General features: G+C 25.2%; 3 protein-coding genes and 1 long non-coding RNA gene across 11 annotated transcripts; 2 read left to right on the forward strand and 2 right to left on the reverse strand.

Annotated features, from left to right (window-relative positions):
• Positions 1–407: 407 nt before the first annotated feature.
• On the reverse strand, positions 408–1846 carry LOC126896278 (60S ribosomal protein L37a). The gene is made up of 3 exons (XM_050668926.1): positions 1697–1846; positions 1326–1454; positions 408–602 (listed from the first exon to the last, which is right to left on the reverse strand). Exons 1-3 carry the CDS (start codon positions 1697–1699, stop codon positions 456–458), a joined length of 279 nt encoding a protein of 92 aa, XP_050524883.1. The 5' UTR covers positions 1700–1846; the 3' UTR covers positions 408–455.
• A 139-nt stretch (positions 1847–1985) lies between these two features.
• LOC126896252 (uncharacterized) lies at positions 1986–5530 on the forward strand. 2 transcript variants are annotated; one of them, XM_050668892.1, is made up of 10 exons: positions 1986–2154; positions 2936–3037; positions 3110–3220; positions 3290–3376; positions 3454–3553; positions 3708–3826; positions 4048–4131; positions 4358–4508; positions 4620–4781; positions 4856–5530. In XM_050668892.1, the coding sequence occupies exons 1-10, from the start codon at positions 2116–2118 to the stop codon at positions 5302–5304; spliced, it is 1404 nt and encodes a 467-aa protein (XP_050524849.1). In that variant the 5' UTR covers positions 1986–2115; the 3' UTR covers positions 5305–5530. The 2 variants fall into 2 exon arrangements, with proteins under 2 accessions (XP_050524849.1, XP_050524848.1); XM_050668891.1 differs by having other exon boundaries at positions 1987–2154; positions 4358–4781.
• A 549-nt stretch (positions 5531–6079) lies between these two features.
• LOC126896260 (vesicle-trafficking protein SEC22a-like) lies at positions 6080–8649 on the reverse strand. Its single transcript, XM_050668903.1, has 6 exons — positions 8528–8649; positions 8254–8462; positions 7275–7438; positions 7041–7220; positions 6822–6946; positions 6080–6527 (listed from the first exon to the last, which is right to left on the reverse strand). Exons 2-6 carry the CDS (start codon positions 8439–8441, stop codon positions 6264–6266), a joined length of 921 nt encoding a protein of 306 aa, XP_050524860.1. The 5' UTR covers positions 8442–8462; positions 8528–8649; the 3' UTR covers positions 6080–6263.
• A 1265-nt stretch (positions 8650–9914) lies between these two features.
• LOC126896280 (uncharacterized) lies at positions 9915–12841 on the forward strand. 7 transcript variants are annotated; one of them, XR_007701815.1, is made up of 7 exons: positions 9930–10369; positions 10507–10603; positions 10720–10791; positions 11193–11267; positions 11542–11621; positions 11910–12477; positions 12544–12841. It is a non-coding gene; the product is annotated as an uncharacterized LOC126896280 (long non-coding RNA). The 7 variants fall into 7 exon arrangements; XR_007701814.1 differs by having other exon boundaries at positions 9934–10171; positions 10256–10603; XR_007701811.1 differs by having other exon boundaries at positions 9938–10603; positions 11910–12260; positions 12341–12477.
• Positions 12842–13565: the final 724 nt, after the last annotated feature.

Genomic DNA, 13565 nt, shown 5'->3' on the forward strand with positions numbered 1-13565 from the left:
GAATCCCAATTATAATTTAATGATATTAATTAATATACTCTTCATATGTTAGTTTAAAATCAGAAAGATAAAAAATGTTGAGTAGTGTTACTATTCTTGCAGATATTAACTTCTCTAAAAATGTACAATTTACATGATTGATTAAGAAAAAAATCAATTGCACAATACAATACAAATTTTAATTTAAAATATGGATTCATTTGTTATATCAATAGGATATATTAAATTAACAAAAAAATTCTTTTTTTGTATAATGACATCCCTTACTACACATCATAACTTTTTACAAAATCAGTTTTTTACTTTAATATGACTGCCTACTTTTTATTATTTACTATCCAATTAATTTTAAAAAAAAAGTAAATATTGTAGCAAGGAAGAAAATGATCACTAAAAAACAATACTAGTTGATTTTTTCAATGTCCTTATATTATTAATAATCAAATATCAAAAAATTACAAGTCATTGACTTCCCTCAAACGTCTGATAGCTGACCGAACAGTAGTGGCTGCTGTTGTGGAATATACATAAGCTCCTCCAGCTACAGTTCTTCTACAGCGTTTGCAAGACCAAATACCAACACAAGCTCTCTTCATAGATTCCTAAAAATATTAACATATTAGAATAAGTTAATGTTAATACCTAAATAAATTAATGGTTTAGTAAAATTACCATTCTAATACAATTAAATTTAACCAAAGTATGGTGGTCAAATGATATTGCTATGAGGGAATATATTAAAGGGAATAAAAATTCTTTATGACAAAAACAATTAGCAGGAGCTGTGCTTCCTACTCCAAAACTATTTTCTTTGACTATTGCATGTAACTACACAACAACTTAATTTAGTTAGGGAAACCTTAATATAAATAAATGAAACTCAAATTAGAACTATCAATTTAAAAGCTCCTGAATAAAAATAATAGTTAATTTTTGTTTAAATGAAAATAAATTTAGCTAACTAATTATTTTACATTAAATTCAATTATAGAAAAATAAATTACAGTTAAGTAGTTATGTTAATTTATATGATTACAAATGATTATTATATTATTGTTTATTATTAGTAATATTACAAATTATTTCTTATAACAAAGTCTACTATCTTTTATCTATTAATAATTTTATTATTAAAAAGATTACAATTTTGGCATTATCCCTTTTTACTTGACACTGCCAAATTAGTATTATAGATATAAGAATATAACAACAAGCTTTCTACTGACAACCAAAATATTAATTTGAAAAAAAATGTTAACAGTTGACATTCAAGTATTTACTGAAATATTTAAAGAATCAACTTAATTTTTAAAACTACAACATACTTTTCCACAAAATGAACAGGTATATTTGCTGTGTTGGGTGATTTCAATTTTCTTAACCATCTTACGTAAAGAAGCTCCATATCGGGTACCATATTTACCTACAATTCCTACCTTCTTAGTACGTTTGGCCTGTAAAAATAAAAAATAATTAATTTTGGTAATCCAAAATAAAATATTAAATGTGAGCAAAACATCGAATACACAACATTATCAAAAATAATATTATGAATATTACAGTTAAAATATAGTGAAAGATAAAATTAATTATATTTTCTACCATTAACAAAAACAAAGAAACAATAACTTTATTTTTTTTTTACTCAATATTTTGCAATGAAAGGATTATTTAGATAAATTTGGATAAAACTTACCATTTTGAAAAGTAGTTACACTTCTTGCAAAACAACCAAATTAAGATTTACAGTCTGCTTAGTACTGTGAAATGTAAGAGAGGAAAATATATTGTCAACAGTATTATAAGAGGTTATGTTATTAACTAGTGCATCCAATTATGATATTATTCAGTGTTCTGGCACTGTTATATTATCATAAAATGATAATGTTATCACATTAAAAAAATATTAACCGTTACGAATATAGATAAGTATACGATAATCAGATTTTGTTTTAAAAACCCAATTACAAAATAATTAATTATTTCATAAAAAGATTTTTAGCAAATATATATTTTGATTGATATATTTTTATTAATTTCATAATATTATAATAAATTATGTGATACACTCCAAAATAATGATTAAAAAAAAATAATAACATCAAATATTAAACTATGTTTGAATTAAATGAAGAATTTGATTTAGATGATGAAGTAAGCAATAAATATGAATAAATATTTTATTTAAAAGCTATTTATAGAGAGAAAGCATTGTTTTTCCTTATATTGTAAACATTATTTAATTATTTCATGAAAATATTCCAATATTTAAACATAATTAATTAATTATCTGACAAATATAGATTGTGTTATATACTTATATAACATTGAATTAAACAAATGACTAAAAGAGTATTTAAAACATAAATTTAATATTCATTATACATTATTACTCGTAACTTGATTATTTAATAATAATAAAATACAAGGTATTTATAATTTATTTTATACTGCAATTTAAATTATATTAAACAAGCTTAAGTAAAATCTAAATAACTTAAAAAAATATAATATCAACATTATTTTTTAAAATATTACCAAACCTCATGAGAATATTATGCGATACAAATTCCATGTATCTTGAAGACAATTTTTTTATATAAATCAAATGCTTTTCTCTATATATATATTAATGAACTATAATTTTTACGGTCTAATAAATCAGAACAAATAATAATATTGTTTAAAAGTTTATATAAAAATGATACTTTTAGTTTTTTGCTTCTAAAGTCTACATTTTCTAAATTTAAATACTGATTATCCCATAGTAACTTGTATAAAGTACTTTTACATTGATAAGATACAAAACTTAAAAAATTATTTTGAACACAATTTAATGGCTGCAAGGTACCTAAACTTGTACTACTTTATATTGTACATTGACAATTTTATGTTTTACTGTATCAATAAAAAAATATATATTATAACATTTTAGATATTTCTTAGTACTCAAATTCTTCCTAACAAATCATCTGTTGTAAAAATACCAAATACAAATTGTATATCTAGTCCTCAATTTGATCAAGAAGAAGATGATGTAAGAATTTGTTTGACTATTTTTACTTTAATTATTATTTTATTAAATTTAATTATAATACTACATTCATAGGATTTATTTAACATATCAAGTTCAGTTTATGAATTAAATTCTACGCAACTTCAAAATAATGAAGTAAGTGAACATAATGATGGAAAAAATCACAAAAACTTGGGACAAGATGTAAGTTACATAATTAATTTATGATATTGATAACATGTTAATTAATTAGTATATTATAATTGATTAAAGGCTGAAAAAGAAAGTAAAAATCAAATAAATTCATGTGTTAAAAATCATCAATTTCAGTTGGATGCAGATTTTGACTCTGATGATGAGGTAATACTTTAAATTGATAATTATTTAAATTTTTTATAAAAATGAAAATTTTTAATTTAATTACTCATCAATTCTAGGCATTTTTCAACTCAACAAATGTACAAATTGAGGCTTTGGAAATACTAAATTCTAAATCAAATAACAATATTACTGCATTAAAATCTTTTCATACTAAAGGTAATACAAATGTATTGAAAAGAAAATTAAAAATATTTAGGTTCATGCTTGTTACATGTTTTATGCTTTGTTGATATCTATTTTTCTTCCCTAATATAATATTGAAATACATTTTTTATAAATATAAAAGTTCATTACTGTATTTACTTTTCAGAAAGTAATAAATCTATTTGTCATGATTCATTTAATACAACTATATCAAGTGTAAAGACAATGACGCCAAAATGCATTTCAAGAAAATTTCCAGGACCAGCTGGTCTTTTAACTGAAAAAGTAATATATAAATATGTTATATTTTTTAATAAATATTTCTGTAAAGATAACTGTTATCCTAGTTTTAGTTATTAGTGAGGTGGACATAATGCCCATGCACTCAGACCTGTTGGTCCATTATGCACACCTCATACAGAATTATCTTTATTTGGTTTACACACTTAAGTGTTATAACCTAAGTGTTATTATATCCTAAATATATGTTAATTATTTTATTTAAGGAAGATTTAATAACTGAAGATCCATCAAATTTAGAATCATTGGATGCCTCAATAAGCATTACAGAAAATGAAAAAAATGATGAAGTATGTAAACAATGAATTTGATTTACAAATCGTTATTTTTTTAAGTGCACTTTAACAATATATCATTAATAAAATAAGGATTTTTTATACAATATTACAATAAATAATTATATTCTAGGCATAGAGAAATTGATAGTTGATCAAAAAACAATCTTTTAAAATTAAATTTTAAAAAATTTGTATATCTTTACTGGAGTTATTAAAATGACCTCATTTTTTTTTTTAGAATTTAAATTTGCCTTCAAATGAATCATCTTTTTCTTCAACTCCATATCAACAGTTCCTATTAGATTTTTCTAATACAGACATAAATATTTTATTAGAAAAATACAATGTTGCATGGATAAAACAAAAGCTTCTACCATTCACAGCTTCAGGTAGATTTTTTACAGATAAGATACCATTTTTTGTCTCAGTTATACAAGAAATAGATTGTTTGTCACCTGATCCTTCTCTAATTCTTGTTGATAAAACTGGACTTATTAAAGGAACGATTCATAGAGATGTATGGACTCAATTTAGTAGTCAATTGAAAATTGGAACTATTTTAGTTTTATCCAATGTCGGCGTATCTTGTCAACGTATTGTAAAGGGATTTACTTTGAATATAACTAATGATCATTTGATTGCTATGTATAGCCATTCTCCAGGTAGTAATTTTTTTTTATTATCAAATTTTATTGAAATTATTATTAAGTATTAAATAATTATATATTATTACTAGATAATTTTCATGAAGTAGTTATCACACGTATGACAAGTCAAACAAATGAAGAAATAATTAATACAGCCAAGAGATGGCATTCGACCGATTTGAACAATTTATATAGAAAAGAAAGTTGTGAGGTCAGTGACAGACAGGTTGCTTTGATCAACTTGAAATTTCATGATACTTTATCAAATTCAGTTTCTGATAATCAACCTAAGACTATTTTAAGTAATGTTCCCCAAAATTCTTCAAATAGTAAAAGCTTCTTTACACCTAAAATACCAGTGTCACAAATATTGTTTAAAAATACTAGCAATACACCTGAAGAGCCACCTGCTAAAAAATTTAGAAAAGATTTTTATGATAATAAGTCTGAAGATAAAATATTGGTCAACGAGGTATCTGCAATACAAAGCATTTTTGAAGAAATTGATGATGCAATGTTTGGTGATTTTTATTGTTAATTTCTAAATAACTGTTAAGTAATATGTTTTTTTTCGAAGGTATGTTCTATATTTTGTTTTATTAATTCATTCAAATATGTTTGACCAGAGTTGTTTTTACCGCTAAATTATTGTAATCATTTTAATAAAACAATATTGATAGTATATACTTACTATTTTGGTACTTGAACTATCATAAGCATAGTTATTTATTTATTTTTAAATAAAATATATTATTTTAATGTTATCTGATTGCATTTACTTGAATAATTATTTAATTTAACAAAATCAATTTTTGATTTGAAGCCAATATTAAAACTATTTATTAAATGGTTTACAATGAGTATTTTTTTTTTTTAATTCTCGAGTGATCAGAATATTAATTTTAAAACTTACTCATAGACACTTTAACAAATACTTGAGATATCTCTTATAAAATGCTTTGAATTTCTTAAATTATATCAATTAGTGCAGGAACAATATAAATACCGAATAAGGCATGTGCTTCGTGCCCCTCATATAGCATAATAATGACATAGTTTTGTTTTTTGGGGGCATATACAAAAGAAAAGTATTTATTACCTTTTCCAAACAAAAAAAAATAATATATTCACACTGTAATAATTCTTACTAACAAAATTCATTGCACTTCAACCTTTTCCCTCCTATTTAATAATAACTTTAATTTATGAATATAGCATCATATGAATGAGACAAAGATTTTTCTGTGATTAAAATGTAAATATAATACCCATTTTAGCATCATTTTTCATAATATCTAAATAAAAAAAACATATTTAAAAAATAATTTTGTTAAATAAATAATATTTTCAGTATAAACAATAGTATTGCAGTTGTTATAAAAGTATAATTACTTAGCATAATTTTACTTCAACAAAATTTCATCTTATTAATATGATAATTAAATTTACAAATTTATGATAGCAAAAAGAAAAAAAAAATTTAATTTAATTATTTTTTTATATCTGATATTGTGGTAACTTGATAGCAATTTTACGCCTTAATATGCATACATGTGTAAATGAAGTGATAATAAACACTAAACTTAAAATCCATCTTTCTTCTTCACAAAATAAAAACCAACCTAAAATTAATAACATAACAAATAAAACCCATCCCTTTATTTGCCTGTACATTTGTTTTTGTGTGAGAACATACAGTTGAGCAAGTCGTAAAAGAATACTACAAAAATGTAACCAACTAGTATCTAGGGAAGTTTCTTCCTGAAAAATAAATAATATATTAATTATAATAAATACATTTTTTTTATTAAAAATTAATTCTTTGATGAAATAATCAAAGGAGTTATGAGAAACAATTATAAAGACATAGTTGTCCCTCTTTTTTAATCTGTTGGATTAATCAAAGTAACACCAAAATTATTTTGGATATTCAACATTTTCCTAATTTAGTATAGTATATTTGTCTAAGTGACTGATTTAATACACATTACAATTGAAATTGTTCTCATTGAATTTTGATAAAAACTATAATAGTTTTAAATTAATAATGCTTACTTCTGAAGACCAGCTGTTCAATACCCCCAAAATATCAACTACACTATGAATAATTAAACTCATTGTCAAAACCATCACAGTTTTGTCCAAAAATGATAATGGCTCTAATGTAGGTAATGGTCCAACTAAAAAAACATAATAGAATTAAATAAACAATAGAAATATTATTAATTTGTATTACATGATTTTACCACATAAATTTAAGAACATTAAATGTACCTCTTACTGTTGGAGGAATAACCTGATGTGTATGATTTTTATGAGATGAGTTAGCTTCAATTAAAAATACTTCTTGAGGTGGATCCAAACTAATATCACGTGTGATTTCAGATAAGTTAATTCTAGATGTAAGTTGTTGAGGTTTATTATATGTTTGCTGAATAGGATGTATTGTAGTATCTAAAAATTCAAATTTATAAAAAATAAGTCTTTTAACATTAAATATTAATTTACCGAATTCTATCAGGCTATAAGGCCTTAAAGCTTGCTCAACTTTAAAGCGATCATATTTCTTTGTGAATTCCCCAGCTAATTCTTCTAAAAAGCTGTAAGCCAGAACTTGGGGGTATGAAGATATACACATTGCCATACAGATTATATTTAAACATGGTAGAAAACTGAAATATGTTAATGTAAACTTAATGTAAAAATAAAATTTTTTAATACATCATAATTAGGTGAATAAAAATTTGATTAAAATAATTGTATAATTTAAAATAAAATACTTAAGTTATCAGTTTATCAATAGTTTTTTTTATAAAGAACTACTACAATGTAATACAAAAGTTTTGTATAATTGTAATTGACGATAAAATTAAATTTATTATCTAAAATTTAGTACTATAGATATTTGTTAATTTTTTTAACAAGTGATAAAAATTGATATAATAAATAGCTAAAAATAGATTTTAAAATATAATGATTTTTACCATCAATTTTTTTATTTAAGAATTATATCATCACATGGTCAGCAGCCCATATATAGAATGAAATCTATATAAGTTAATCAATTTGAATAAACCTTATCACAATAACAACACAGGCATAATTTTTTTTATAATATTATAAATGCATCAACATATTTTAACTAAAGTAATATTCGAAAAACTTAAATAGGATAAGCGTGGTCAATTCACATATCTTATTTTAGTATGATATAAAAAAAATTCAAAAAATAATTTTAACTTGAAATTAAGAGAAAATATTTAAATGAGATTTAAATTTTACTCATAGTTCTATAATTTAATGAAAAATTCGGACAGAATTTATGATAATTGAGGTTGTTTTTAAATGTAGCCTATATACCCCTACACGATAATAAAAAAAAAATTATGACAATAATTAAACATAAAATATAAAAATAAAGAACCTGTTGATTACTTTATTATATACAAAAACTTAATTGACTATTAAGTAAATATCAATAACTAACTAGTAAGTTTTTTCGTTAAGGCGTAAAAAGCACTTATTTTTTGTAGTATCCGATCTTTTTAATATGTTTTTCACAATTCGATTGATTCCTTTTAGATCAATAGCACTTTCCCCGTTACAGTGATAATTAGTAGTGGATGTCAAAGGTAGAAGATCCCGGCTTCTTAATATTAATGCATATAAAATCATGTCACAACAATTACAAACAGCCTACATAATACATTCAAATTATAAAAAATAACATTAACTTATGTGTTATATAATAATGTTCATACTTAAATCATGCGATTTCAATCGCTTTTAAAAATGTACGACCGAGGCCGTAGTTTAAGTTATAAAATAATAAAAGTCAATAAAAATAATCGGCAAACTTAATTATTTTGTTTTCGTGGCTTTTATCATACTGATAAACCTTATCAGATTAATCTGAGTCCGGTTCTTTTATCATATTACGCTTATGATTATTAGTTAAATATACCCATTGAGTATAGATAGTACTATCAATGCTCAATAGTATAACATATACGGCGCTTTTCATAGACAAATCCTATTCACGATTGTATATTCTTACAGTGAAATAAAATATCATCCTTAAATTAAATGGGCATGCTCTATTGTAAAATTGAATCAGAAAACACAAAAAATTGTTTTTAAATGTTAAAAATAAATCAATTAATAAATAAAATTATTATTATCTATGTATTCAAATCTATTGGATCTAATATTATTTAATTTTGACCTTTTCAAATGAAAAATTGCTGTATATTGATTAAATATCAAGCAAAATATAATTTACCATTTGTACAAATTGGATTAAAATTAAATGTTTTTTATAAGTGATATTTGTTTTTTATGTATTTATTTCAGAATTATGAAGTTAATGTCAAAATTTTTAATCAAACAAAAGCTGGATAATTCAAAAAAGAAAAAAATTATACTATATTACATGTCTTGAATAATTTTAAATTACTACTGAAGAAAAAATATTTTTATGAGTTTTATTATGAGCTATTTATAGCGTCCACCACAAAAGTATAAGCATATTTTACATCTTTATATTAAATAAATTACTTATCAATTATTTTTTATAAGTAATTAATTGATGAAATTCATTAAAATGAAAAATATTAACTGAAATATTTCTTCTGCAGTTGATTTACAGATGTCTTATTATCATCTATGATAACCACCGTAATTAAAAATTCCTTAAAAGGTTCGTAGTAGAGTAATTATTAAAAAGGAATGCATCGATTTGTAATTGTTTCGTTAGATTTTATATTCTGACAATGTGAACATATTTAGATATTAATAAGTCATTATTCATTTAAAAGAAAAGATTACAATTAATATTAGTCGAAACATAAAAATCTTAGTGGATATCCTTCAATATATTACTCGGTACAATGATTTAAGTGATTTTTTTTCTTTAAACGAGCTATTATTATGCTACTCATTGATAATCTCTCGTCTCCCTCTATATACTATTTTTCTCCCTCTATATACTATTTTCGTTTTTCTCCCTCTATATACTATTTTCGTAAGCCCCTTAAAATAAGCTCCACCTGGAAGAAATATTGCGTTTTTTCCTCATTAAAATTCCGATCTTAATCCTATCGCCTCCGTTCCCGTACTGTTCGACGGCTCTTACGGTCCCGCGTCTTTTCCGACCGCCGCTCGAATTTTTCGCCGTACCCGTTTTCTTAAATTCACGAAAAACGCTATTTCCTGGAACGGAAAACGACGCGAAATAGGGGAGCGCGCCTCCCACTCGGCCTGTCGCGTTCCCCCCGTTTCGTCGTTATCGCCGCGTCCGACGCCCAAACGTGTTCGTTATCATCGCGCCGCCGTTTTGTGCATCGTTTATTCTGTCGTTATTTCAATATAGTGTATTGACTGTATTCGTTTATTAATGTGATTTTGTAAATTTTCTACTACTACGGCGATTATATTATTAATTGTCGATATTGTGACGGTCTTATTTGATTTGATTTTGTAATTTTTAGATGGCGTTTGTCGTGTGCCCGGAAGACTGCTTCGATAATGGTTCGAACCGTTGGCCGAGAGTGCTGGCTCAATCAATAGTGCTGTTAACAATCTACAACGGATTTATTAAACGGGTAACGCATTTCTGTTCGTTAAAAAAAAACGAAAAAAAAACCTGTGCGCTGACGTTTTTACAACGATTGTAATCGATATAATTTCAAAATCGTTGTAATGGCAGTATTAATTTATTTGATTTTACAACTTTTACAAGACGGCGTTTGTTGCGTCCTGACGTGGTACGCTTCGATAACGGTTCAGCCTGTTGGCCAAAAGTGCTGGTTCTAAAGGATAACGGATTTATTACGCGGGTAATTCATTTTTATTGTTTGTTAAATAATATTAGTCGGTCAGTAATTAATGTAGTTTGTTTTTTTAAATGGTGGTAATGGCATCGATAAATTAATTTTCATTTTGTAATTTTTAGACTCTCATCTGTTGTGCCCGTAAGAATACGCTGGAAATCGCTGTTGGTTTAGGATTTATTATTATTACAAGGGTAATTTATTTTATTTCATTAAACGATAATTTATTGTAACCGTTTTATTTTTCTCAAAGTCGAGATCATCCTTTACATTTAAATTAATATAGATTAGCGTATGTTAATCATTAGGTCGATTTGTATTTTGTTTATAGTCGCTATATTCATGTACTACATCAGTCAATACATTCTCTCTCTATAAATGTATACGTATATATTTTAATTTTTTTTGCATATACTATATTTATATCTTTGATTCCCTTTGCGATTGTTTTTTTATTGAAATGTACTATTGACGATTTCGCAGCAATCGTCGTATAATAAAATTGTAGATTCTAGAAGATATTAGTAAGACAGTATATAGAGGTAGATATTTATGGTAATGGCAGTTTTAATTAATTTGATTTTGTAATTTTCAGATGGTATCTGTTGTGCCACGACAACTAAGCTAGAGATTGATGATGGCAGTCATCGCTATTGGATTTATTGCAAAGGTAATTCGTTTTCATTTGTTTAAAAAAAAATTTATTGCTATTGACTTTTTTTAAAATAGACTTCATCATTATACATTTTAATCATTAGTTTGATTTGTATTTCATTTATTGGTGCAATATGTACTACATCAGTGTATACGATCTCTCTCTCTATATTTATATATATATATATAAGAGTGTTGGCTCTTATTCATAATGGTTGTATAATATTGTTGATTGTATAACATATTATGGTAATGGTTGTATTAATTTAAGTGGTTTTTGTAATTTTTAGATTGTGCTACCGTTGTGGTGCCAGGATAACAACTATGCTAGAGATTGATGACAGTCATCGCTATTGGATTTATTGCACGGGTAATTTATTTTCATTTGTCAAAAGAAATTTATTGCTATTGACTTTTCTTAAAATAGAGTTCATCTTTAAACATTTTAATCGATTTACTTTGCATATATTAATCATTAGTTTGATTCGTATTTTATTTATTGGTGCTACATCAGCCTATACACAATCTCTGTATGTATATATATATATATACATACATATAAATATATTTTTACACTTATATACTTTATATTGTAGATATTTTATTATTATTATTATGGTAATGGCAGTATTAATTGATTTGACTTTGTAATTTTCAGTCCGTGCGTCTGTTTTGACTGTGATTGATTAGTGGCCAACCGACCCGAAGAGTGCTGGCTCTAATTCATAATGGTTGTATTACACAGGTAACTGATTTTGGCTTATTTTATTTATTGTTGATTACAATGTAATGTGTACTGCATCGGCCGATAAGATCCAAATGTTTTTGATTTTTTCGTACGTGTATATTTATATATATATATTTTTAGTTATGCAATTATTTATCGAATTGTTTGCAATGGAGTTCATCTTATTACATAAACGGCAATTGTATTTTATATGAATATCTTTTCTGATGAAAGTATAACGGCAACAACGTTATTATTTATTAAAATGTGTATTGGATAATCGTACGATGAATGAAATCTTTTTTTTTCTCCTCTATTATAATAGTGACTGTATATTAATTAATGTGATTTGTAAATTTTAGATAGTGCACGGCGCCTTTGGTAAATCTACAATATTTTCACTTCTGTTGTACTCACAACGTGTTGATAGTTTTGTGCTGTTGGTTTATTTTTTTGCCTATGCTTGCCCTCCCTCACTGTTCGCCGTTCCTCCAAAACGGTACTGTAAGCTTTTCGTTAGTTGTTATCTTAGATTTTATTTTCATTTATATCGTTTGCTTTTCAGATTGTCAAACAACGATTCCATAAGATATTGCCGTTCGACGACAGAGGATCATCACGATTACTACGTGCAGTTCGCTCTTGGAGTTCATCGAAAACGATTATTTCTTATTTAATTTACAACGTAATTCCTTTACCGATATTATTGTATCTGTTTACGTTTGAGTCTCTCATTAAACCGTATTTTTCTAATAATAATTATATCTATTTGTACTTGGAGTATATTACTTCAATAACCACTAAATTTTTTTATGTGTGTGTGTGTGATCAAGACAATAATAAAACATTAATTAATAAAGAAACGTTAATTTTTTTTTTTATTTTTAAAAGAAACTAATATCCTATGTTTACAATATTATTTACCGTAGGTCGAAAAATATTAAATTATTTTAATAAATAATTTTACATTTAATATATTATTAATTATTTTAATGCATTCAAATTATATTTCGAGTACTGTATTTCAATATGAATAAAACTTTTTTTTATGTGTGTTGGTGACCAATAATGAAACTAGATTTTTCATATTTATATTACTTTTTTATTTGAAAAAATAATAATTATGTGTGCAATAATTTTAAATACATTAAGACTTTATTATCGATATTGTATCAGATTTTACATTTTATGTATGGCAATTATCGTGCACGGTGACTCTTACTTAGTCGATTGTTATACATTGAATTTTCGATTCATAATCGTTTTGTTCGAATGACGAACAATTCACTATTGTATTATTTTAAAAATTACGAGTTTAAATATTTATTTATTTAGAGAATACTTGGAATATTCGTTTTTGCCTACTCCATTAGATACATTCGACGTACTTTAATTTCGAATACTCTACTTTAATATGAAATATTAATCGGTTTTAGTGAGTATTCTACTTCTGTATATTTCCCCCCCCTAACCCGATCGACGCGTCGGGCGTGCTACCGATTTCTCCTGTTATTGTTCAACGCAACGTATCCGGCGCAGCCGGATACCCCTTTCCGTTATCTATTACCTACTTGGTAACCGGCCTTT

This window comes from Daktulosphaira vitifoliae, unplaced genomic scaffold, assembly GCF_025091365.1.
Source record: "Daktulosphaira vitifoliae isolate Bord-2020 unplaced genomic scaffold, ASM2509136v1 Scaffold_1, whole genome shotgun sequence".
NCBI classification, from domain to species: domain Eukaryota; kingdom Metazoa; phylum Arthropoda; class Insecta; order Hemiptera; family Phylloxeridae; genus Daktulosphaira; species Daktulosphaira vitifoliae.

Excerpts from the sequence above, each read along its gene's own strand:
- LOC126896278 (XM_050668926.1), bottom strand. Across the intron at positions 603-1,325 it reads CCTGTTCATTTTGTGGAAAA|GAATCTATGAAGAGAGCTTG; the intron begins GTATGTTGTAGT and ends TAATATTTTTAG.
- LOC126896252 (XM_050668891.1), top strand. The coding sequence starts at position 2,116 with ATGTTTGAATTAAATGAAGAATTTGATTTAGATGATGAA. Across the intron at positions 3,221-3,289 it reads ACAAAAACTTGGGACAAGAT|GCTGAAAAAGAAAGTAAAAA; the intron begins GTAAGTTACATA and ends AATTGATTAAAG. Across the intron at positions 3,554-3,707 it reads AAAATCTTTTCATACTAAAG|AAAGTAATAAATCTATTTGT; the intron begins GTAATACAAATG and ends TTTACTTTTCAG.
- LOC126896260 (XM_050668903.1), bottom strand. The coding sequence starts at position 8,441 with ATGATTTTATATGCATTAATATTAAGAAGCCGGGATCTTCTACCTTTG. Across the intron at positions 7,439-8,253 it reads CTTAACGAAAAAACTTACTA|TTTTCTACCATGTTTAAATA; the intron begins GTTAGTTATTGA and ends AACATATTTCAG. Across the intron at positions 7,221-7,274 it reads TTATAGCCTGATAGAATTCG|ATACTACAATACATCCTATT; the intron begins GTAAATTAATAT and ends TTGAATTTTTAG.